At 50.0% G+C, this 24,467-nt stretch overlaps 1 protein-coding gene and 1 long non-coding RNA gene across 7 annotated transcripts in view; one reads left to right on the plus strand and one right to left on the minus strand.

The window, feature by feature from the left end:
- Positions 1–1,852: 1,852 nt before the first annotated feature.
- The window catches only part of GRIK2 (glutamate ionotropic receptor kainate type subunit 2), a 240,358-nt gene continuing 217,743 nt past the window's right edge, over positions 1,853–24,467 (plus strand). For 3 of the 6 annotated variants that reach the window (XM_064170069.1, XM_064170072.1, XM_064170074.1), the window contains exons 1-2: positions 1,857–1,998; positions 7,258–7,661. In XM_064170069.1, coding sequence (XP_064026139.1) covers positions 7,547–7,661 — 115 coding nt within the window. In that variant the 5' untranslated portion in view covers positions 1,857–1,998; positions 7,258–7,546. Of the gene's footprint in view, positions 1,999–7,257; positions 7,662–24,467 lie in introns of all 6 variants that reach the window. The other 3 variants (XM_064170071.1, XM_064170075.1, XM_064170076.1) reach the window with 3 other exon arrangements.
- On the minus strand, positions 1,998–6,804 carry LOC135189548 (uncharacterized). Its single transcript, XR_010308133.1, has 3 exons — positions 5,828–6,804; positions 3,696–3,847; positions 1,998–2,672 (listed from the first exon to the last, which is right to left on the minus strand). It is a non-coding gene; the product is annotated as an uncharacterized LOC135189548 (long non-coding RNA).

Below are 24,467 nucleotides of genomic sequence, written 5' to 3' on the forward strand. Positions count from 1 at the left end.
CCCTCTTTCGTTTCCTCTTAGAAAGACACCCTGGAGCCACAGATTGTGTTTACCTTGTTCTGTGTGCTCTGAACAGAAAACTCTGAGCTGTCACTGCAGCCAAACACTGTCCCAGAATCCTGAAATGGGTCGGAAGGTGCCCGCAAAGATCATTCAGTTCCAACTCCCCTGCCACGGACAGGGACACCTTCCACCAGACCAGGTTGGGTAAGGCTCCAGCCAGTCTGGCCTTCAACAGCTCCAGGGTACCCACAGCCTCCCCGGGCAATCTGTCAGTGAGGAGAGGAGCTGCTTGCACACTTGGCAACTTTGCACGTTTGTGCCTGTCAACTTTTGTTGCATACCTGTGCTTGTGAGTTGCTTGCACACTTGAGAACTGTTTGCCCATCTGAGCCCTGTTTACACACCTCTGCTTGTGCACTTGCACTAATATTTGCCCATCCCACTCAGTCCCTCCCCGCCGCGTTAATCCTTTTCTCCTCCTGGGGATGGTGGCGATCCCTTGGTCACCCCAGTGTCGAGTCCCTCGATTCCCTCCCCTCCTGCAGCTCGCCTCTCCCTGCACTCAGCCCTCTGCTCGGTCTTCCAGCAGCCCCCCCGCGTACTGCCGGTGCAGTGCCTTCCCCCCAGCCCCTGCCGCCTCCTCAAGTGGGCACCGAGCGCTTGGCGTTACCGGCGTTAGGCTATTCCCGGAGCTGTCTCCGTGCCAGCTGCGGGCCAGTTACCCGCCTAATGAATGCGCTGCCGGCCATGGCAGAGGGCTGCGGGGAATCAGGGCTGAGCTCTGAGGGGCCGATTAAGCTGCAAGTCACAGCGGGCCGAGCCCAATCGCGACATGCCCGCCGTGGTCTGTGCCGCCTGCGCTCGGCCCCACAATGGCATCATTGACTATTTATTGCCTCCGCACAACAACTCCGCTGTTCGCTTCATTACAGCAGCTCCTCAGTCACCAACAACAGCCCCCCCCCCGCGGCCCCTTCCCAGCTCTAGCTCTTCCAGCCCCCGCTCCCTCCCGCCCCCAGCTTCCCGTAACCAGGGCTCCCCAGGCTGGACATCCTCTGATCACGCCTTGCGGGGTGCGGGTAGCGCTGCCCCGCGGGTGCGGGAACGGGAGATTGCCGGGAGGGAAAAGGGAAGGGACGAGGATCCTCCGGGCAAAGCGGCAGAGCCTGTCTGCTCGGGGAGGAGACCTCGGGGAGGCGGTGGCGGCAGTGAGGTGGTGCGAAATCTTGCCCGGGTACTAAGCAAGTCCGAGCCGAACGAAATGGAGAGCAGGGGAGAAGAGGCGGATGCCTGTGCATGGGAGAGAGGCGAAGGCTGCATTTCACACCCCGGCTCGTATGGGAGGCCTTGGCTGTACGATCAGAGCCCCCCTCACGCAGTGCTGCTGCTTAGGAGCGGAGAGGGGGGACACAGAGGCGGTCGCGGCTCCTACGGAGCGGGCTTTTCCTCCTCGCTCGCCCTCACACGAGGGTTCTTCTCCCTCCCGGACCCCATTCTAGCTTGGGGGGGGGGGGGGGGGGGGGAAGTGCTGGAGCTCCTTGTCTGCAAGTTCCGGGAAGGAGCGGGGCCAGGACTCCATTCTGAGGAAGAATCCAGGAAGCCCTTCACTCCCAAATTCCCGTCCGTCATCACAAAACGGGCTCGGAGACCCCGAGTAGGAGGTCGGGCGGCGTGGAAAGAGGGTTTCGGCTCCTTTAAAGGACGCTGTGCAACGCTCCCGACGGGAGGCGGATCTCCCTCCCTCCTTCCCTCCATCCCTCCCTCCATCCCCTCCTTCCGTCCCTTCCTCCATCCCACCCCGCTTCCCTCCCTCCCTCGCTCAGCCGCCGCCGCTGTCAGTGGTGTCCGGACGGCGGCTGCAGCGCAGCCAGGGCAGTCCCCGGCGTCCTGCCACCGCCCTTCCTCTCCTTCCCCCCTCCCACCCACCCCCCCAGCCTCCGCCTTCCTCTCCCTCCGCCTTCCTCGCCCTCCCAGCTTCCCCGCCCGCAGCTCAAGGTAGGAGGATGTCCCGGGGTCTCCGGCTGGCGGCACGGCCGGAGGGGTTTGCATGCAAGTGAGGGGCTGCGGGAGATAGCGGCGGGGAGGGGGAAATGGAGCGGGGGGGATGCACGGTGCCCGCGCCTCGGCGAGAGCAGCAGACGGCGATTTGCCTTCTCCCGGAGTCCCAGGGTTCCTGCCGCCCGGCTCTGCTCTTCCCGAGGGCTGGCAAACCCGTCGCCTTCTTTCCCACCTTGCTCCGCACCATCAGAGCCATCGCTGTCTCCATGCTGCAGGTGAAGGGGTGGGAAGCAGGGGCGAGAGGCCAGGATAGCGAACATTTCTCACCCTCGATGCCAGCCTCCCGGCGTTAGAGGTAGTCCCGAACTGCCCTAGGCAGCCGAAGCGCTGCCCCTAGGCCGGCAGCCTTGGGGATGTGCCTCTCGCTCTCCTGGGGGAGCAACGGTCTCGAACTTCGCTGGAGTTGTAGATGCACAACGGTCTCTACTCCCCTGTGGTCTTCTGCACCCAGCAGCCGCAGCCAGCCCCCACTTCGGCTTGGCAGCGCTCCTGCCCTTTATTTCTGAACAAGCCGAGCATTCTTTGGGAGAGCCTCCAGCCCTGTGGCACTGACACTGTGCTGAGGAAGAGACATCACTGACTGCGGAGCGGAGGCAAGAGCCCTGTGTGCCCTGGGAAGCAATGAAAACATGATAACGAAAACCTCTCCTCACACTTTGCTTAGAAACTTTTTAGGGGTAGAGTATGGAAATCATTAAACATCCTCTTTCCCCTCCTCAGGTCCTTCACAGCTTCCCTAGCCCCGAAGCAAACTGAAGGGGCGAAAGGCTGCTCTGTAGATAATGCCATAAATGTTTGCTCTTGCTGCTTGTAACCTGATGAGAAGGTGCACTGCTGTGGTGCTCGGAAGTGTCTGAACGAGTAAGGCTATTGCATTCTCAGCTCGTTAATTAAAAGACACGTCTTTCCATTAGCTAAAAATTAATTACCATCTTAAAATGTCATTAATCATCGACACAGCAGAAACTGGGTTGTAAATTTGGCCTGAACTCTTAGCAGGCAGAGGGAGAACCTATGGTTTGCAGAGCTGGGGGGAGTGATGTGCGAGCGGCCGCAGTGGGCTTTTAAATGATAATACCGACAGCGATCGGAATGTTTTGGCGAAGAGTTCACAGGGCAGGACTTGTTCCTGCCCGGTCAGCAAAGCTGCAGTGCTTGTTTCTGGAGAGCTGGAGATGCTGGTCAGGTGTGGCAGCGAGCTACGGCTCCCCTCACAGCAGACTGCAACAGCGGCAGGACTGTGGTGGCATGTGAAGCTGAACCTTTGCCAGGATTCACCCCAAAATGTCTGAGAAGCGAAGCTTTGGGGACTGCTATACACAGTATGTTTGTATCAACTATGGTAGAAAGGGGACAAAACAGGAGGTAAAGTGATATAAAAATCTTATCATCAGTTCTTGGAGACACAGCTCTGACCTGAAAATGAAAGTCGTTCCCTTTTTAAAGCAGTGTGGCAGAACTACCTCCCAGTAGGTGGCAGCTAGCTGGGTTAACTTTTATTATGGTAATAGCACATAAAAATAAGATCTGGGGGGAAAAAGCACCTGATACAAGAAGGTAATTAGAATCACATCTCTCCCCTTTCCAAATGAAACATCATGTACATAAGCTCACCATTTCTACTTGACACATACCTGAAGGTGTGGGAGGCTTTTATTACCCAGGGAAGATTTAAAGGCCTCAGGTTGTCTATTCTTCTTTCCCTGTCTGCAGCTGGAGTACTGTTTTTCATATCAGCTTCACTTGAACGTTGTCCTTGCACATTAAAGATGTGTTACCACCATGTCTGCAACAGATGACCAACCCGAATCAAAACCTGTGTCCAAAGAGCTGTAGATTGCCCAGCTGCTGATCACTGAAGTGTGGAGGGTCATTTCAGAATGCCTCTTCTCTGAAAAGAGCTGTGTAGCAGTGGTGAGAAGCCTCCAAAGCGCAAGATCAGCTTCTCCAGTTTAACATTTTATTAGACATTTCCAACCTATTGAACTGTACATCTCCCAGGGAAGGAACTATGAAAGGTGCTAAGAACATTCACCTGCTTCGTATTGAAATAATTCTGGAGGGCAGAAAAGTATCTTTTTAAAAGGTTATTCTTCCTCCCCCCGAAGGAGAAATGAAGATAAAGTCCAGTTAACAGAAAAGGAGTCTAGGGTGGTGCAATCTTAGGCTGTAGTTAATTGTATGGTCTGTGATCTTCAGTGAATCCTAAACCTCTGATGTCTCACAAGATTTGGTTCTGATGAGGAACTGATATCTTCCAGAAAATAATTCTGGATTAACTATGATTTCCCTTCAAGGTGGGAGCTCAGGTGTGGAAGAAGGGAGGTGGCAAGGGGAGGGATGTTACCACAAAGCACTGGGAGATGCCTGATAGCAGATGAGGAGGAGAGCTCTGCTCCTGCTGAACCCATATACGCCCTAGAGCAGCTGGCCAGCTACCGCAACCGAGGGTGGAATATGTGTCCTTAAGGCAGCCGATAAAAGATTCCAGTTCCCTTTTTGTGCTGTTCAGGGACCGGGAGGGATAAACCCGGCCTCAGGCCACTGGAGGTGGCTGCTGGTGGCCGCGGGCGGCGAGCTGGGGCCGAGCGCTCTCCGTGGTGCTGAAGTACCGGGGCTGGGCTCTGTCCTCCGTACCGAGGCCGAAGGTGGCTCCGGGGTGTGTTGGCACGACTGGAATGGCACCTGGCTAAATATTGCTAAATATGTAATAGTATTTAGCACTGCGAAATGTGGAATAGTGAGAGGAAATAATCACAAGTTTGATGATTTGGTGGGTTAGGAGCTGTGCTGGGCTGAGATCACAGGTAGCTGTGCTTTTTTGTTTCAGAAAGACCTTAGGAAATTAGACTCAGGTGCTCTTCTTGACACAGTCTTTGTCTAATGTGATGAAGTTGACCACCAATATCATATTTTCAAAGCTGCTTAACAAAAGTTAAACAAACAAAACACAAAACAACCCCAAACCACAAAGAAACAAAACCTGGCAACCAAACAACAACAAAACTCCCAACACAAAACCTTCCTAAAACCAAACCCAAACAAACCCCAAAAGCCAAAGCACACACAGAGACAATAAAAACAACAACAAAAAAATCCCTCAACAACAAAACCAAGCCATTTAGAGAGGAAGCTACATCTGAAGATTCACCCAAACAAGTATCTCAATGGTCTTTGTTTCAGCAATACCAAGGAAAAGAGGAGGGAAGCAAAGAAAGCTGAAAGTTTGCGGTATTCGTGTGGCTCATTTTTATTTCTCCTGGGACTAAGACAGAACACAACTGAGTAGAGAGGATAAAAGAAACGGGAGATACAGGAAGAAGCTTCTCTTTGCATTGTCGGGAGAGATGTTCTAAGTGCGAACTGAAGGAGTCGCTAGATATCCTTGCTTTTGGCGCTAGGTGTTCTTTTTAAAGTGCTCCGCTAGTCAAACCGGCTGCCTGAATTCCCTGCTAGACTGCAGAACTAGCCATTCATGAGACTTATTTTTGACACTGCGGTTATGCCTCCATCTTAAGAGGGGGTGGGCTGCGTGTGTGTGGAAATCGATTATGTTTAATAATCCCCCAGCAGAATGTACACTTCTTCTCATCAGCATTTCACAGTGTTTTAAGTAAATGAGTGCAGAGGGAGACCAGTGAGCCATCGTGATAAAAAGTTAGGGACAGAGAGTACCAACATTACAGGTTATAATTTCAGTGCTGCTCTTAATTATTTGGATGCCTACCATACACAGGGGTTAGTTAAAGGAAAAAAGGTAACTCACCTCTGCCGTGCTCTACTGATGGATTCCACTCTGTGTCCTCATTATCCTGGCATCACTGGGGTTTATTTCTGTAAAAGCAGGTTTATTCTGTGTTCATCTGGATGTATCTGTGGGGGAAGTCTCTCAGTGATATTTTCTTTGGTAAGGAAAAAGCAGGGAGGGAGTCAGATGTCTGTAGGCAGAACGCAGCATAAAGCAAATTCATTTTCCCGGTAGGGAATCAAGGAATTACCTTTTAATGTTTGTCATAAAGCTTAAGGAGGTTTGGTAAAAGCTTCTCTTAGATTTCAAAGTCTGACAGTCCTTGTTCAATGTATTTTAATGGATGCAGGCACACAACTAATTGTATTTCCAAGGGTAATCCACAGTAGTCCACAGAATGAGTTTATCTTCTTCAGAACACCTGGCCAAAAGACAGAAGTCTGTGGCTGCATTTGCAGATACAAACTCAGCATCCCATTACCAAACTGGGAAGTGCTATTGTTCTCACCGAGGGCTCCAAAATGACAAACTACAGGGAGTCCAAGGAGGAACAGCAATATTTCCATAATACTAGAGTGAAGGGAAACCAGAGTGCAAAACCAGAGAGTGGCAGAATAAAGTGCAAAACATAGAACCAGTACATCCCCGAGTCACTGCCTGGTGAGCAGCGCTGGCAATTCCAAGCAAGTTGAGTGGAACAGGTCCGTGCATTCAACAAGGCTCTGCTAGCGCTGTCATTCCTCTGGGTCTTGCAAAAGCAGGCTGGTGACCGGGATCACTGGCTCTGGAGCGAGTTCCTAAGGACAGGCAGGTACAAGCCCGTGCAGTCCGTTATTCCAAGCATCACCGCGAGTCAATGCAAACCCCGTGGGTTGTTTTTATTTATTTTTCCTTAGCCGAAACGTTCCTCTGCTGACCCGCAGGACTTTATTGTCAGCCTTCTCTTTCACAACTCCAGAGCTGAGTGATTTCCGCGCAGACAGCTATTAAAATGCATGAATTGATTTTTACACAACCTTTTCCCCTGTAACACCCCGAACCATCCCCCCACCTACCCCCCCACCAACCCGCCAGCCGTCCCTCCCCGCTCCAGCCCCTTATAGCTATCGTTCGGAGCAACCCAAATCCTAACAGCACGGCGAAGCCTGTAAATAAAGCCGGGCTACTTTCTCCTCCGATAAGGCGAGGCGATCGGCTCGGTTGCATAACAGCGATTGGGAAGGCTGTGTCTGGCAGGCAGCCTTAAGAAGAGAAGAGCCATCTCAATTTCTCTCACTTAATCTTGGCGTCAGGAGCTGTGCGGCAGTGCAGCAGAATGGGAGCACGGCACAAGCTTCGCCGGGGAGCGGCGGCTGCTCCGTGACTCCCCCGCTCCGCGCCGGTCCCTCCGCGGCTTCTCCTGCTGGATTACATATTGATTTTTTTTTTCTTCCTTTCTTGCCTCCCAGGTTTTACTCGGCTGGACATTGTGTGTGTTTGGATTTCTCAAGGATTCTCCCCCCCGACTAACATGGATGTCCCACCATTCCTTGCAGTTGAAGGTTGCTCCTTGGCGCAGTGAATGAAGAACATGCAGGGATTGCTAATGGGTTTGGGCAGCGTAGACTCTCCTCTCTCTGTGACCATGCCGTGATCGTGTCTAGGGGCCACCAGTTTGCATATCCTCGTTCTCACCCTACCGGGAAACCTGACGGCTTAGAAGGGGGAAGCAAGGCAGCGTGTGTGCATCGGAACATCATGAAGATTATTGCCCCTATTCTAACTAATTCAGTCTTCGGATGCACAGTTAGAGTCCTCCTTTGCTTCCTGTGGATTGGATATTCTCAAGGAACCACACATGTATTAAGATTTGGTAAGACTTCCCGAGCTTTGATTTTTTTTCCCCCATTCTGCATTGAAGCCTGAATGTGAGATATGTGGGATTGACTAAGGAGAGGGTTGCTGGGGGGCGGTGGGGAGAGCTGGGACCTGCTACCGGAGTCGAGCACCGAAGTCCTTCTTTATTTTGCATCCGGAGGGATGAATCTTTGTGTGGTAGGTTGCCTTTTTTCCCCCCTTTTTTTTCTCACCCCCCCCCCCCCCCCCCCCCCGCCTTGTCGCTGCGGCTCATTGTAGCCGTAGTAACGGCACGATGTTGTTGTTGGTGATGATGATGATGATAATTATAATAACAATAGAGAGGAAAATGACAGGCAGCCGCCTTTGCCTAAGGGCTCTGCGCACCTCGCTTGGCTTCTTCCTAATGTACCTTTTGTGTTTCCATAGCACTTCAGAGCGTGCCTAAACTGGTGCTTCATCAGTTAACAACCTGTCAACTAGTTGCTAAGTTTCTAGTCCACTCGACCCCATCCTGTGTGGACGCAATGCTGTGGTTTGAGACCTTTAGGCTGGTGTTTCCCTTGAAGTCTCTGCCTGTTTGCTTGTCACCTCAGCGGCGTTTAGGGTTAGAGACATGGTTCGTGTCCTGAACGGTGGTGAGGGAACAACCTTTGAGGTCCATTTCAAAACCACAGCTCTTTCACGCCAGGAAAGTTGTGGGAGTTCCCCCTCCCCCCCCCCCCGGAAAAAATATCAACAAAGCCCCAACTAAAACTAAAACACCCCCCCCCCCAAAAAAAAAAACCTCCAAACACCCAAAAAATCATAGATCAGAATGGAATCTCAATAAGATTAAAATATCATGGATCATACTGGGGTGGGATTTCCAGGAGAGCAGAGCGGGGCTGCAGTTGAAGGACTATCCCAGCAGGACCGTGGGACGAACCCGAGCAGCTCTGCCCGCCTGGGCGGGTGTTTAAGCAAACCCGCGGCCGCATCCCCTCTGGAAGTTTGGGGGTGAGAAAGGGCAGGTCGGAGCCAAAGTTCGCTGTGAGTCCGAGTGGTACAGGGAATGTCCTCTGAGAATGCCCTCTGAGGAGAGCTACAGCGAGTGCCCCGCAGCCTCCTGCCCGGCCGGGTCCCGCGGTTGAGCCTTGGCGAGGAGCAGGGAAGGGGTGGGGGCCGCGGTCCGAAAGATGCTTCCCGAGAGCATCCTTCTCCTCCTTGTCTACCACAGCAGGGCTGGAGGGAGCAAGAGCGGACCTCCGGCTGTCCGAGATGAGCCGTAGGAGCCGCTGTGGCAGCCGCTGTGTCCATCTCTGTGAGGCTCGGCAAGCTCCCGTCCGTCCTCGCCTGGGAGTTGTGCCTTGATTTGTGTCAGGTTTTGTTTAAATTCCGCTCCCGCACACGCTGTTATCTGGAGGGGAAGGTGGGTAATGATTAAAAAGTCACCAGGCTGTTCCCGATGTCGTGTGCTGCATTCCTAGTGGTGCTTCTCTGCTGCTTCCATCTGGTCTAAAGGTGGTGCTTCAGGCACGTTGCTCTTAGCAACCGTCTTCAGGAATGCGCGTTCCTCTGGACCGAGCTCAGCGGGGCCCTCGATCACTGCCGGCTTTGCTGTGCGTTCGCTCCGATCCCTGAGCATGGCCGTGAGATTAGTGACGGGAGCGCCTGTGAGCCGGCGCTGCCCGGCTGCGGTTCTGCCGCGGAGCAGGCTTCGCGCCGGGGTCGCTCTCCAGGAGTCTGACTTCCCCTCCAGCGTGGCCGTGTAAACAAACATGCGTCCTGGCCACAGCACCAGCGAGAGAAGGGCTGTCCACCCCCAGATCAGTGTCTCCTCGGAGCTGGCCCCGGAGAGCCGCGTTTTGATTAGAATGATAATCCCGGGACCGAAGGGTGGTGCGGAGGGACTCCAGTGCCCGGTGACACAGTTGCACAGGTGTGGATTTTCCTAGGCTAACTTCCCAGCTCCCTCCTATCCCCACAGCCTGTGGACGAGTTTGCACTCCATTGTTTGTGGCACCCAAGTGTGAGTTCGCTTCTGAGTCACCTAATGCTTTCTCTGGCCTTTCGGTAGAGTTGTCCTCAGCCCATCCCTGGTCTTAGGAACAGGTAGGGAGCAGCTGAGTTTTAACGTGGAAAATGTTAGACGTAAGAGAGAGGTTTTGCCCTGCTCAGCCGGGCCTGTTGCACATCCCTGCCTTAGGAATTCTGGGTTTAGCCTGGTCCAGCCGCGGGCTGACTGTCTCTGCCTATGATAGAACTCCCAGAGCCTGACGTTCCTTCCTCGGCTTAGGACATGGCTGGGAAGAGGGAAGGAGCAGGGAAAGAGCTGTGGAAAAGCTTTGGCTATTTCTGTGAGGGGAGTTCCTTCTGCCCGCCCTGCTCGGGTGTCTGTCCCTTTGGGATGTCCTTGCGGCCGGAGGATGGGATGCCGATGCCTTCCCGTGGAGTCCTTCCCCAGAAAAAGCGAAAGCTGAGGAGATCCCCTCCAGAAGGCAGCCTGCCAGCCCCCGCTCCTCTTCCTCAGCCAGCAGCGCTATGGCAACAGGGGAGAGCTTGGAGCCTGCCAGAGCTCCAGCCCCCTCATTCCTCCTGTGCAAATGAACCGCCATGGATTCGCATTGTCCTTCCCACGGCTCCTCTCCTTGTTGGGACTAGCCAGCCTGTCCTCTATCCCTGCCTTTCAAGCTACCTTTTAGCGGCCACCTCGGGAATTCTGAGCCGCCCGGGTTCGGCTGCCAAATGCGGGAGGGGATTTTGCTGGGAGAAGCTGGTGGGGTGGATCAGTCCCTCCCCAGAGCCACTCACCCGGGCATCTGGACTCCTGCCTGCTGCTGGAATAGGGCAGCACAGCATTTGGGCACCTCACCAAATGACGTCTTGCTCCATGGTACATGGGCCAGGCTTCTTCCCTTATCCTTTTGGAACAGCTTTCCACAGAAAGCCCAGGAAACGTTGAACGTGAGGAGTGTGCCCAGGCTGCTCCAGGCTTTCAGACCCTCGGGAGCGTTCCCAAACCATTGCCACTGATAAAAGGACAGGTCCCAGCTTGACGAGGCAGAAAAGCAGCAGCCAAGTATTTGTCTCTCTGCCGTGCTAAGTGTGATGGAAACCTTTTCCTTATCGCTTGGCACCGTGCAAAAGCCACAGTCCGTGACCGCCAGTGGATCCCGGTTCGTAGCTTTCCCCATTCACTGCTCCAGTGGAAGAGCAGAGCCAGGGCAGCAGCGCCCCGGGGGCTCAGCAAATCCACAGCCATCAACTTAAAGTAGCCTTCACCTGCTGGGAGCATCCCAGCGCTCTGAGAAGTTATCAAGCCCTGAAGAGCTGTTAACCATCGGTACCTTGCTCACCTCAGGTAATGGTTAGCAGCTCTTCAGGGCTTGGTGACTCGGGGCAAGCTGCTGGGACTCATTGCCCGAGGCAGTAAGAGCCCAGGCTGTTAAAACCTTTCAGTGCTTATTTCTGCTTTCCTGAGGCTTGAAGCTCAGCTCTTGGAACAATGAAGCACTTCCAAGCACGCTTCTTCCTTTATTTAAATCCCCTGCTTCAGCCCTTTCCTCTGCTGCCGCAATTTGTTCTGTAGCAAAGGTGTGAAGAGGGACAAGTGACTGGGAGGTAACAGCCATAGTGTTCTGTCACCCTCTCTCTTACTCCTGGAAGGGTGGTCAAAGACTAAAGACCTTCACCTCAAGAGGCCATTGGCCTGAGAATTGTTTCCAGGCTTTGTGGAAAGCTGGTGTTGTGTTTCACATGTTCCATGGGAAAGGCAGAGACAAGGAAAGGCTCATGTCCTGAGCGCTGCTGGCTTCAAGCAGATCAACTGAACGTGTTACAATGCACTACAAGGGAAGAGGGTGTCTTGCTCCAGCTTGAAAGCAAAAGCAAAGCTGAGAGAGCTGGAAATGCCTTTCCAGGGATTGGACTTGGGCCAGAAACACTGGTTTTCTTTTTTTACCCCACTTCTTCTCTAAAAAGCCCCACACCAAGCTCTTACAAAGCTTAGCACTTTCCTGTTCTCCTTTATAGCATTGTCAGAGTTGTAAGAATAGTCAAACTGAAGCTGTATTTGGTCATGTAGTCTTTGAGGCTGAAGAAAAACCCCACTTCATTTCTCAGTTCTGTGGGGGGATCCCAAGGGATGGATTGTTCTGCACCGGAGTCTTCCTCTGAAGATTTTGCATAGGTTTCATCTGACATAGAATGAGTAAGGTTGGAAAAGACCTTTGAGATTGAATCCACCTGTGACCCAGCTACCATGACCATTGAACTATAGACAGCTTCTTGAACACTTCCCTGAGCAGTCTGTTCCAACAGCTGCCACTCTCTGAGTAAAGAAGTGTTTCTAATGTCCAAGATAAGCCTCCCTAGCACAACTTAAACCCATTTCCTCTTGTGCTGTCACTGGTTACTTGGGAGAAGAGACCAGCACCAGCCTCACTCCCAGCTCCTTTCAGGTAGTTGTAGAGAGCAATAAGATCTCCCCTCATCCTTCTCCAGATTAAACACCCCCAGTTCCCTCAGCCACTCCTCATGTGATGCCCTCCAAACCCCTCCCCAGCTTCCTTGCTCTTCTCTGGACACGATCCTCCTCCACCTTGATGTCTTTCCTACCCTGTGAATTTCAGAACTGAACCCAGTGCTCAAGCTGTGGCCTCACCAGGGCTGAGTACAAGGGCACTATCACTTCTCTACTCACAGAGCCATGGAATCACACTCCTTCTGGACTTACTGGTTTTGATCCAGTTTTGGATCCAGGCCAGGATGCTGTCGGCCTTCTTGGCCACCTGGGCCCACTGCTGGTTCATGTTGAGTTTTCCTAGACTGGGCCTGTGCTGGAGGTGCACTTTCTTTCCTTTGGGTGTTGTGCTGCCCCCCTTTTGGTGGAAGGAGCTGATCTTTCTACCTGGGTTAAAGAGAGAAAGGAGCAAGTGGTTTCAGTGGGGAAGGCACCCTGCCTGCAGATCAGGAGTGCGATGGCAGTCTGCAAAGGATGATGTGGCAGCCCTCGGAGCTCTCTGCCTTTGTAAGTCCTGTGTTTAGAGCCAATGAAAACTTTGCTGCCAAGGACATGAAGCTTTCAAATCTGTGCTAACATCCTCACCGAGAGGAGTTCAAAATCAGTCTTACAAACAGCATCAGAAATCTTTGAGAGAAGAGGAAGGTTAAGAGCCTCAGGAAGGCAGCAAGGAGGAGGTGAGGAGCGTTGTTATTGACTGCTCCAGATGAAAAGGCACAGAGGAAGATTTCAGCCTGATAACGTCACAGCCCTTCCTCTTTCCCTTTGCTGCTTCTGCTGACAATTGGCTAAGGTAATTAAATCGGCTGATTGAAGTCACAGTGGTCATGGGGCGATAAAGACCGTTTGGATTTAATGGAATTTCTGAAAACAACGGTGGGCTGCACACAGCTCTGACAGAAGGAGAATTTTAATGACTCATTCAGGGTGCTGACTACAGAGAACGTCCTGGGCGAGTTTAATTGAAAGGGCAAAGCAGATTAGCTGTATACAGTCTTTATTGCACTAGATAGGGGAATTAGAATGATCCTTTTAAAAGACTCATTATTGCATTATCAAGATTTAATGTAGGTTAAGAAAGCTTTTCATCCAGTGTGGGCTCTCTGGAATATCCCCGGATCCTTTCAGGCTGTCTTTGGAACACCAATAGCCTTGTAAAATGATTTCCATGCAGTGGTCCGAGAGGCTGGGTGCTGAGAAGTGGAACTGGCTTCTTACTGGCTGCTACTTGTCTTTTGAAGTGATGCAGAGTTCAAGCAATGCCTCCCATTTCGCTGTGGTTGCTGAGTGAAAATGGTTTCTGTCGCCAGAGATAAGAAACCAGAGAAAAGGAGATTTTTTAAACTCAAATATTAGACTTTTGTTGTTAGCATTATTGTACTTTCTACAAGAGGAAATCCCTTCCATGTGGGGAGGGAAAGGCAAATGTTTTACAGCCCTTGCAAATAATATTTTATTACTATTACTGTATTTTCTACAAGAGAAAATCTCTTCCCTCTGTGTGTGTGTGTAAGACAAATATTTGTGTAGCCATTGCAAACAATACCAGGTCTTTGTCCCCTATTTAATATATTTGCCTTGTCTACTTCTTTTAACCTTCATCCTCTTTAATCTCTTCAGAGGAACAATTACTAGAGGGTCTGTCAATAATGCAAAGGACAAGCTTGAAGGTGCCCATTTCCACACTCCTCCATCTGCAAGGCAAATCAGTGTTTCCTGAAGAAGCTTCTTGGAGTGTCCTGCTGTAATGTGTGTTGGCAGATGGATTAAACAATATGGTAACATCCTGTCATGATGCTGTCACACTGAACTGGGACATGGAGAGCCAAAGACCACTCTCATGGCAGCGTTTAGGATCACTGGAGGAACATTTGCAAGCGATCTGGGTCAGCCATGGGTCAGCCTCTTCATCCCTTGAACCTTTTTCTGGTGCAGCCTTTCCAAAGTGCCACTGAAGCAGAGTAACTCACCCAGCAACACCCCCAGTAGCTTTGCTTGCTGTGCCTTTCAAATGAAATGCACATTTTTAGGTAATAGATATTGCAATCTCTCCATTTCTGCCTGGGCTGTGGAAAATCAGGTTCCCTGTTGGCTATGGTGGGGTGGGTTGAAGCACAGCCCCACTCCAGTGCTGAGATAACAGTGGTTGTCCTTAGATAATGATGTTTTGCTATCAGCACATCAGAAGGTTAATTCATTTATGGATCTTTTAATCTTTGCCTTGGGGGTAATCAGCTGAACCTCTGCTTTCTGAGAGAATTGCTTTGGTCTGAAGAGCCCTTAAGGATCACTCAGCCCAACTGTTCTCCTAACTCTGCCCAGGGTTCTGTGAAATTTAGCAGCCTTGCTTCCAAAGATTCAGAACTGCTTCACCTCTGCAAGAACACTCCATAGAATCATAGAATCAACCAGATTGGAAGAGACCTCCAAGCTCATCCAGTCCAACCTAGCACCCAGTCCTGTCCAATCAACCAGACCATAGCACTAAGGGCTCCATCCAGGCTTGTCTCGAACACCTCCAGGGATGGTGACTCCACCACCTCCCTGGGCAGCCCATTCCAATGCCAGTCATTCTCTCCATCTTCACATCCAGCTCCTTCTGTACCTCCAGCAGAGTAGTTCACATTCCTCTGAAGACAAAAATAGCTGTTGAGTTGCGAGTGGCTTTTGTCATGTTGTAACTGATACTGAATTTAAGCCACTCTCACTGAAATGCTCTTTCATGTGCATATTGCACACTTAAGAGGAAATAATCTGGGTGAATTTATTGTGGATTATGTTGTAATTGAACTTGCCATCCTTTTGGGCTTTTGTCTTTATCCAGGAGCTAAATATACACCAGCAATTTCAGTCAGCTCAGGAGCTACACATATACGGGCAGTAGCAGGCAACTCCTGTTCCTGCTGTTAGTTAAAAGCTGCACAATTAGGGCAGGACTTGCTGAACAGTCCATAATACAAATCATTACACCAGTAAACATGAAACACTCACAAGGGAAAATGAATCTTGTAGCCAGGATGGTCAGACTTCTGACTTTCACCTTTCCTTTTAAAGACACCAGCAGGTATTTCAATCCTGCCTCAGCAGGTCACTGTTCACTGCTGGCCACACTCCTCCTCACACAGGCCAGGTTGCTCTTGGCCTTCTTGGCCACCTGGGCACACTGCTGGCTCACGCTCAGCTGGCAATTGACCAAGGTCTCCTGCTCCTTCTCCATCAGGCAGCTTTCCAGCCACTCTTCCCCAAGCCAGGAGTATTGCTTGAGGTTGTTGTGACCCAAGTGCAAGTCTCAGTGTTGAATCTCATACAGTTGGCTTTGGTCCATCAGTCCAGCCTGGGTGGGTCTCTCTGCAGAGCCTTCCTGCCCTCAAAGTGATCAGTGCTCTCTCCCAGCTTGGTGTCATCTGTAAATTTTCTGAGGGTGCCTTGATCCCATTACTGGCAAAGGTGTCAGAGATCTGGCCCCAGTACTGAGCCTTGGGGAGCACCACTTGTCACCAGCCACCAACTGGACTGAACTTCTTGCCCCAAGCTCCTTTGGACCTGGACCTGCAGGCAGAGTTTTCTCTAGTGAGGCAGTACCCATCCAAGCCATGAGCAGAACTTCTCTCTAGTTCATACAGCAATGAGCTTTCAACATTCCCCTGCTGGAGCTGGTGTTTGAGAAGCTTGCTGTGCAGAATGGAAATGCAAGGCAAGTGACTGGTCACAGCTGAGTCCATGCCAAGTGTGGAAGCCTTCCTCTCCAGAGAAGCTCTAAGTAGGGCTGAGGGAGTGTGTTGTGCTCATTTTTAACTGCTGTGCTTCGAGTCAGTCCATTTTCAGAGCAGTCTGTGTGTATATATATAATTATTTTTGTGGCTATCATTTTCTTGCTGCTTCTCTTCCTACCTTGAGCTGTTGCTTTATTTTAGACACTGAGCTCCGTAGTTGTGCTGCCACAGGTCCCTGACTACACTGCCTGTGTTTGTTTGAATTGAAAGGAGTAAGGTGATAGGTAGGAATGAGGGAGTTTGAGAATAACCCTGCAGATGAATTCAAGGCTTCAGTAACGGTGATCCAGAGGTTGGAACTCCTCTGCTGTGAAGACAGGCTAAGGGAACGGGGATTGTTCAGCCTGGAGAGGAGATGACTGCAGGGGGACCTTAGATCTGCCTTCTAATACCTGGAGGGATCCTACAGGAAGGCTGCAGAAGGACTTTTCCCAAGAGTTTCTACCCATAGGACAAGAGAAACTGCATTTAAATTGAAGGAGAATAGGTTTAGATTGGATCTTAGGAAGAAATTCTTTGCTGTGAGAGTGGCAAGACTGGGAAGGATTGTCTAGAGAGGTTGTGGATGCCATCTCCTTGCAGGTGTTCAAGGCCAGGTTGGATGGGGCCTTGAGTAACCTGGGCTAGTTGAGAGGTGTCCCTGCCCAGGGCAGAGAGGTTGGGTTAATGATCTCTAAGCTCTCTTTCAGCCAAAATTGTTCTATGAGTCTATGAACAAAATGCTCCAAGAGGAATTGAGTGATGCTACTGAAACCCTCCCCAACCAGCACTGTTTACCTGCAACAGCTGTACAGGACTGTGCAAAGAGTAGCAACATTTCCCTCTTCTCTTCAGTCAAAACCAAACACAGAGATGATGCTTGGCAAAATGATCCAGTAACAGCCCAAAGAAAGTGTGGCTTTGTTCTTGTGAGCTGAGAATTTGCTCAGTTAAATGCTTTTGCTTGTTGTTGGACACTGAGTACCCAGCAGGCTTACACAAGGAGCAGGAATGCAGTTTGTACTTCATCAGTTTCTGCACAGGTTTGATCATTTCTTAGCCTGGAAGGAAACCTACCTGGGGCCAGCTCAGGGGAGGTGGTGAGCCCCGGGTGTGCCTGATCTGTAGGCAGCTGAGGGAAGAAACTGGGGATGTGTGGCAGATACATGTGACTTCCTTTCAGAGCTGCTGCTTGGGTTTGTTTGGGTGTCCTTGAGACAGGAAGACTATAAAAGATGACTGTTATTAAGACTTATCTCTTCAGATCTTGGCAGACTCTATCATTCATGACATTCAATATGCCTGCAGAAACTTACTGGGTGACTGTGATATGGCTAAAGAATAATGTGCCCAAAAATGCATTAAATCAATTTCCTAACATCTTTTCAACCCTACCTAAACAATGAAAAAATCACATTCAGAGATCAAATCAACCTTAGCCAGCAACAGCATCTTCAGTGCTCCCTGCCTGTGACCTTTTGTGTCTAGCTGTTGGAGGCTTCACTTTTAACTCTGCCTTTGCAGCGGCCTGTGGATGTTAATGGTCATTAACTGTTGCATTTGTTGGGGCAGATAAGCAAAGACTCCACCATAATCTCCTCTGAACAGTGTGGGTTGGTTTTTTACAGAGCATTTTCCACTCCATTCATGGGAAGATTGTGGACATAAAATCATAACATGCTCTGAGTTGGAAGGGATCTTTAGAGGTTCTGAAATAGCCTGAACACAGCATTTTCCTTGGGTGCAAACCCATGTTTTGAATAAAATGAAGTCTGTTCAGTAAGTGAAGGTTTTGTTTCCTGACCTTACATTTGAAAAGAAGTTCTTCCTCCACCTCAACACGAAGAAGAACTTCTTTACTGTAAGGGTCACAGAGCACTGGAACAGGCTTCCCAGAGAGGTGGTGGAGTCTCCTTCTCTGGAGCCTTTCAAGATCCACCTGGATGTGTTCCTGTGTGCCCTGCACTGGTTTATCACAGGAACATCCAGGTTGGCAAAGCCCCTCAGAATCACCGAGTCCAACCTATAACCCTACTCTACAAGATTCACCTTAAACCATATCCCTAAGCACCACATCCAAATGACCCTCAAACACATCCAGGGTTGGTGACTCCACCACCTCCCTGGTCCTGCTCTGGAAGGGAGATTGGACTTGATGTCTGGAGGTCCCTTCCAACCCCTAGCAATCTGTGATCCTGGGATTTGGCTTTGGAATTTTAGAAACTTTGGGCTTTCAATGGAGGTAAGGTTGAAATCTGCAGTGGGTGTTTGGTTGTGGGTTTGATGCATAGCAAAGCAATAATATTTCCTTTGTTAGCTGCAGTGCTGCGAGGGGTTTTGAGTCAGCATTTTGAGTGGTCTGTCAGTATGGGTGAGGTGTCTGTTTCCTGCTAAAACCAAACTTTGCTGCTTTCTTCTTGCAATCTGCTTACAGAACTTGTTCATAGAATCACAGAATCAGTCAGGGTTGGAAGGGACCACAAGGAGCAGCCAGTTCCAATGCCCAGGGACACCTCACACTAGATCAGGCTCCCCACAGCCTCATCCAGCCTGGCCTTAAACACCTCTAGGGATGAGACTTCCACCACCTCCCTGGGCAACCCATTCCAGGCTGTCACCACCCTCATGCTGAACAACTTCTTCCTAACATCCAGTCTGAATCTCCCCATTTCCAGCTGTGTTCCTGTGCTGGTTTCAGGCTAATTAGAATATTTTACTGAGAAAAATGAGATTCTAGGCTGTGAAAAGGAAACAATGATAATGTCTGCTGCACTCATAGGTTTGCTGAGATGTATAAAAACAAGAACATAAGTACAGCTAAGACAATGTGTGTGTGTCTGTCAGAGCCTGTGCTTTCTCCCTGGGCTGCTTCTGTGTAACTAATCCTTCTGCTTTCTGACCCCTTTGCTGATCCTCCAAACTCACCTTGAATGTAAGGAATTCTCTGGGGTAATGTAGAGGGGTGGAAAGAAAGTGGAAGGGTGGTTGGGAGCCCCCAGATACTGTAACTGTCTGCTTGTATCTTGTGCTAAGCTGTGAATATAAAGCTTCAGTCCTTAACTTCCAGCTGGCTGAGTCTAGTCTGGGTGATTTCGTAAGAGGGAGGGGGCAGGTAATGCCTAAACCATCACAGTTCCATTCCCCCCAGTCCTATCACTCCCTGACAGCCTAAAAAGTCCCTCCCCAGCTTTCTTGTAGTCCCCTTAAGATACTGAGAGGCCACAATAAGGTCACCTTGGAGCCTTCTCCACTCCAGACTGAGCAGCTCCAACTCCCTCAGTCTCTCCTCACAGCAGAGCAGCTCCAGCCCTCTGCTCATCCTCGTGGCCCTTCTCTGGACACCTTCCAGCACCTCCATATCCCTCTTGTCCCAGGGGCTCCAGCACTGGATGCAGTACTCCAGGTGTGGCCTCAGCAGTGTGGAGCAGAGGGGCAGGATCACTTCCCTCTCCCTGCTGCCCACACTGCTCCTGCTGCAGCCCAGGCTCTGGTTGCTCTCTGGGCTGCCAGGGCACACTGACAGCTCAGACTGAGCTTCTCATCCACCAGCACCCCCAAGTCCTTCTTCTCAGGGCTGCTCTCAAGCCAGTCTCTGCCCAGCCTTTGTTGATGCTTCTTTGGTGTCTGCACAAATGCTCTTTCATTGCTGTGCTGCTGGAAGAGGAGCAGTGACTTGTCATTATTAGAGAGCCAGAGGTGACAGTGTGGACATGAGAGAAACCTAACAGCAATGCTCCCTTTCAACACATCCAAGTGTGCAGATTTTGCTTCGTCTCTTGGGGAGCATTTGAGTGGAAGTGCAGGTTATGTAGAATTGTAAATGAACATCTTATGTGTGGCTGCAGAGCTGCTGGGGGGACATTGTTGCTGGGGAACAAGACTATCCTAAAAGAGGCTAACCAGGTAGACTGTGACAGTTTTGTTTAGTGCACAACAGGAAGAGTTGTTACAGAGCTGTGTTTAGGAGCACCTCCTGGGAGGGTTGAAGGTCCTGGTTAGCACTGGGGTCTGTAAATCCTGCAGACCAATTGGTTTACCTAAGTCCATGTTCAGTAGATTTAAAACCATGAGGCAGCCATTCCAGACCTAGGGTAGGGAGTTCTAACAAGCAAGCAAAGCATGTGTGATCTGGGGCTGAAATTGGACATCATTTGAGACATGATCAGGGAGGCTGTGGATGCTCCCTCCCTGGAGGTGTTCAGTGCTAGGTTAGATGAGGCCTTGAGTGACCTGTTCTAGTGAGAGGTGTCCCTGCCTATGGCAGGGGGTTGGAGCTGGCTGAGCTCTGAGGTCCCTTCCAACTCAAAGCATTCCATGATTCCATCAGACAGTTGGATTTGTCTACTGAGGCTTGCAGGGCTGTGCTGGATGCCTTCAGCAGCATCCAAGTTAAATATTCACAGCAATATTATTAATGTTTTTGCTTTCCATCTTCACTTCCTTAGAAGCTCTGTGGAACTGCCAGCTTCAGAAAAGAGCCTGGAATTGCCATGCCCATTTCATGGGGGAATACTCAACTAATAAAACTGCTTCTCCTAATGCCCCTCTGTGTTGTTCAGGGCGAGGATTCTGGACTCTGCTTCACTTAATGTAGCTGTTTCAGAAAATAAGTGGTATTTTGAAGGGTATATATCAAATCAAACCAGATGGATCCAGAAACAAAGCATATGGGAATGCATATGCTAAAGTGTTCTTTAGAGTGAACCTCTTCTGAACTCTGGCATATCATTGCTGGGAAATCCACCATGCTCTGCTGCTGGAGTCACTTCTGTTGACTTCTTAGATATCAGGAGAAATAAAAGAGATATTTCAAAAAGAAAACTTTTGGATTTAAATATAATATCAGGAAGTGCTGGGAAGTTGTTTTATAGGAGTTTAAAAGCATAGAGTCATAGAATGGCTTAAGTGGGAAAGGACCTCAGAGATCATCTGCTCCAACATCCCTGCCGCGGGCAGGAGCACCTCTTGACTAGACTCATCTGCTCAGCTCCTCATCCAGAATGACCTTGAACACCCTCAGGCAGGAGGCATCCACAGCCTCCCTGGGCAGCCTGTTCTAGAAGCTCACTACTCTCATCCTGAAGAACTTCATCCTCAGCTCCAGTCTGACCCTGCTCTGCCTCAGCTTCCAACCATTCCCCCTTGTACTGTCTCTAGACACCCTCAGGAAAAGTCTCTCTGCAGCCTTCCTATAGGATCCCTCCAGGTACCAGCAGGCAGCTCTAAGACCCTCCTGGAATCTTCTCTCCTCCAGGCTGACCACTCCCAGCTCCCTCCTATCAGAGGTGCTCCTGTTTCCATTGTGCATCACACAGCAAGGGCTGAGCTTTTCTGCTCTTCAGCTGAAATAGGAAATATTTCCAAGCAGTAACTAAATAATATAAGCAAAGGGTTTTTTGATTGCAGACTGTGTTAGTTGTCTGGGACTGGTTTTGGCTGTTTCCCACTCATCTTTATCTTGGAACACCTAAGTGCCAACGTCTCAGTGTGCCAACATCTGCAACCTGCATAGCTCACTTGACAATGAATTGAATTAGCCTTTCTGTATGAGGGAAGCCTCAGATAACTTGGCAAGCTTTTCCTGCAAGAAACACTTTATTTTCCATAAATAGATGTATATTTCCCATTCTTTCGTGAATCCTTCACATCAGCTTCTCTCACAACATGCTGCTGAGTGTCTACCAGACTCTAATGGGGGAATTTCCCTTCTGCACTGTGGCTACTTTAAAGAAATGAATATGACTGCATTCAGAGCTGACTAATGAATAACAGAGCCTGGACGCCTCTCTTCCAGTTTTTGTTTTTTTGTTTTATGTTCCATTTCCATTAATTTCTTTCTTCATTAATCCCACAGCTTCACCCATGCTTTGCAATTTCAAGCTAGAGAAAACAAATTAAGGAAAAAGTCCACCCTGTTAATTGACTTTATTTGCTTTAATGCTGCTAGTCCATATTATCTGCTCTCTTAAATTGGGTTTGGGATTGTCAGCTTTAAGGGTATTACACTGCATTTTGGGATGCTGCCAGCATATCCTGAGCAAATATATTTAAATCAAAGCTAAGCTGCTTAAAATATTCATGTTATGCTCTTAGTGTGGTTTAGAGAAATGTGAAACCATTTAAGACTTGCAAACCTGTTTTATGCCCAAAAATGTATTTGAACTGTCAGGCACAGAGCCTAAATTGATAGTCACTGTTAACTTGGGTTAATGCAGGAAGGCTTCTTTGATACATTCAGGGGTGAACTGCATGGGCAATTGGTGGCATGAGGCAAGTGTGGAATTCACAGAGGTAAAGCATCTTCAACTGGCAAAGGGTTTGGGAGAAGGAGTGTTCCAAAGAAGGAAACATGACAGCATTGTTTTGCTTGGAAAAGACCTTTAGGATCTTTTAAAGGAGAAGGTTGTGGAGTTGCCTCCTCTGGAGACTTTCGAAACCCACTCCTGCGTGACCTGCTCTGGCAGGAGGGTTGGACTCAGTGATCTCTGGAGGTGCCTTCCATCCCCTACCATGCTGTGCTCCTGTATGAAATGCAGCTGCAAACAGGGACCTCTGAGCACACACAGAGTGTTAGAATGCACTGGGTTGGAAGGGCTCTTGAAAGGTCATCTCATCTGACTCCCATTCACTTAGCAGAGACATCCCCAGCTAGATCAGGCTGCTCAGAGCCCCACAGGGGCAGAACACTTTATTTGTGGTTCCTCAGCACGTTGGTGTTCTCTCCTGTCAGATTCTGGATGGCAGTTTGGTTGTGTGCTTTCAGCAGCCTGTGCACAACTGTGCACAGACATCCATGTGTACCATCACACACACAGATGTGCCATCCTTGTGCCCATCACACACACAGATGTGCCATCCTTGTGCCCATCACACACACAGGTGTGCCATCCTCATTCCCATCACACAGACAGGTGTGCAATCCTCGTACCCATTACACAGATGTGCAATCCTTGTACCCATCACACACACAGTGGTGCCCTCCTCATTCCCATCACAGGCACAGATGTGCAGTCCTCACTCTCTAGTCAGCACCTCATGCTGGCTTGCACCACCCAGCTGAGGAGCATTTTGAGTTCGTTCTCTCCTGCCCTTCATTTCCAGCAGAGTTCCTGTGTTGGTCTCCCTTCAGTCCCCCTTCAAACTCTCCTGTGGCACAGCCCTTTCCCTCGTCACACCTCGCTGTTGTTTGTCTCATGTTCTTTTTATTGTTGCTGTTGATATTCCTTATGGATTAGTAAGAAATTCTTTACAGTGAGAGTGGTGAGACACTGGCACAGGTTGCCCAGGGAGGTTTGTGGATGCTTCCTTCCTGGAGGTATTTAAGACCAGGCTGGATGAGGCTGTGAGCAACCTGAGCTGGCAGGGGGTTGGAGCTGGATGATCCTGGAGGTCCCTTCCAACCTAAACCATTCCATGAAAGGGCTGAGGGCAACTGCCCCTGTGGTGACCTTCAAGAGCTCTTCACAGCACACACACAGCATGCTGGCTGAAAAAGGTTGCTGACTGGAATTAGATAGTGAAGAGTTTTACTTTTATCTCTCTTTAACAGAATTAAATTACTGGTTTAATTAATCACACATATTAATGACTGAGGAAAAGTTGTGCCTGGTGTTTTTTCCTGGTTTGTTGTCAGTGGGTTTTGTTTTTTCCACTGGGGATATCAGATGTGGACTTTACCCTGAGGCCAGGCTCTGCAATCCCTATGTAGATCTAACCCTTAGCTATATCTCAGCTCCAAAATGAATGCTGGTTTGCTGGGTCATGTCCTCTCCTCATTGCAGCAGGCTAATGTCATTGCAGGCATGACAGCAGCACTGCTGTAAATCAGAGGAGAACCTGCCCAGCATCTTTAATGGATGCTCCATTTCATTCACATTATGTTCATCTTTTCAACTGCTTCTCAGATATAATCTTTAATTTCCTCTCTGTGTAACTGCACAGCAATTGTAAGCAGTGTGTGAAGCTGGAGCAGCACACTGCTGGCATCTGCAAGCTGGGGAGGTGATTGCTGCTGGTGCTGATGTGCTTCTGAGTGTCTGTGTATGTAGTTAATGCCCAAGCCTGGCCTTCCTCTCTTGTTCAGCTGATTTCCACTAAACATCCCATCACTGGTGATGTGAAAAGGATCCCCTTGTCCACCCTGGCATTCTGGAACAGACAGACTGTGCAGCCATGCACTGCCATGGCTCTTATCTGGGAAGCAGCAGCGGCGTTCTGGGCGGGCAGGATAGATGCTGCCTGTGCTGGCCTGCTGCTGTGCTGTCAGTGCTCTGCTTTCTGTATGGTGTTTAGGCTCTTAACAGCATTGCTCATTTTGGGGCTGATTCAGCTGTGTGGGGTTTGTTGTATTTTTTTGTTCCCTCCACCCCTGCCATGGGGAACACACAACCCCCTTTTCCCCCTTGTATTTGTTGTATTCCTTTCATCCTCTTTTCTTCTTCTGTCTCCAAACCCCATGGCTTTCAGTCAGTGTCTCTGCCCGCTGTGCCAAGTGGCTGAGGGTCCTAGTTACCTGCCTGCAGGTTTCCAGCTGCTGGGATGGACTTCATTTCCAAAGAGGTGTTAT

Source organism: Pogoniulus pusillus, chromosome 33 (genome assembly GCF_015220805.1).
Source record: "Pogoniulus pusillus isolate bPogPus1 chromosome 33, bPogPus1.pri, whole genome shotgun sequence".
In the NCBI taxonomy this organism is placed as follows: domain Eukaryota; kingdom Metazoa; phylum Chordata; class Aves; order Piciformes; family Lybiidae; genus Pogoniulus; species Pogoniulus pusillus.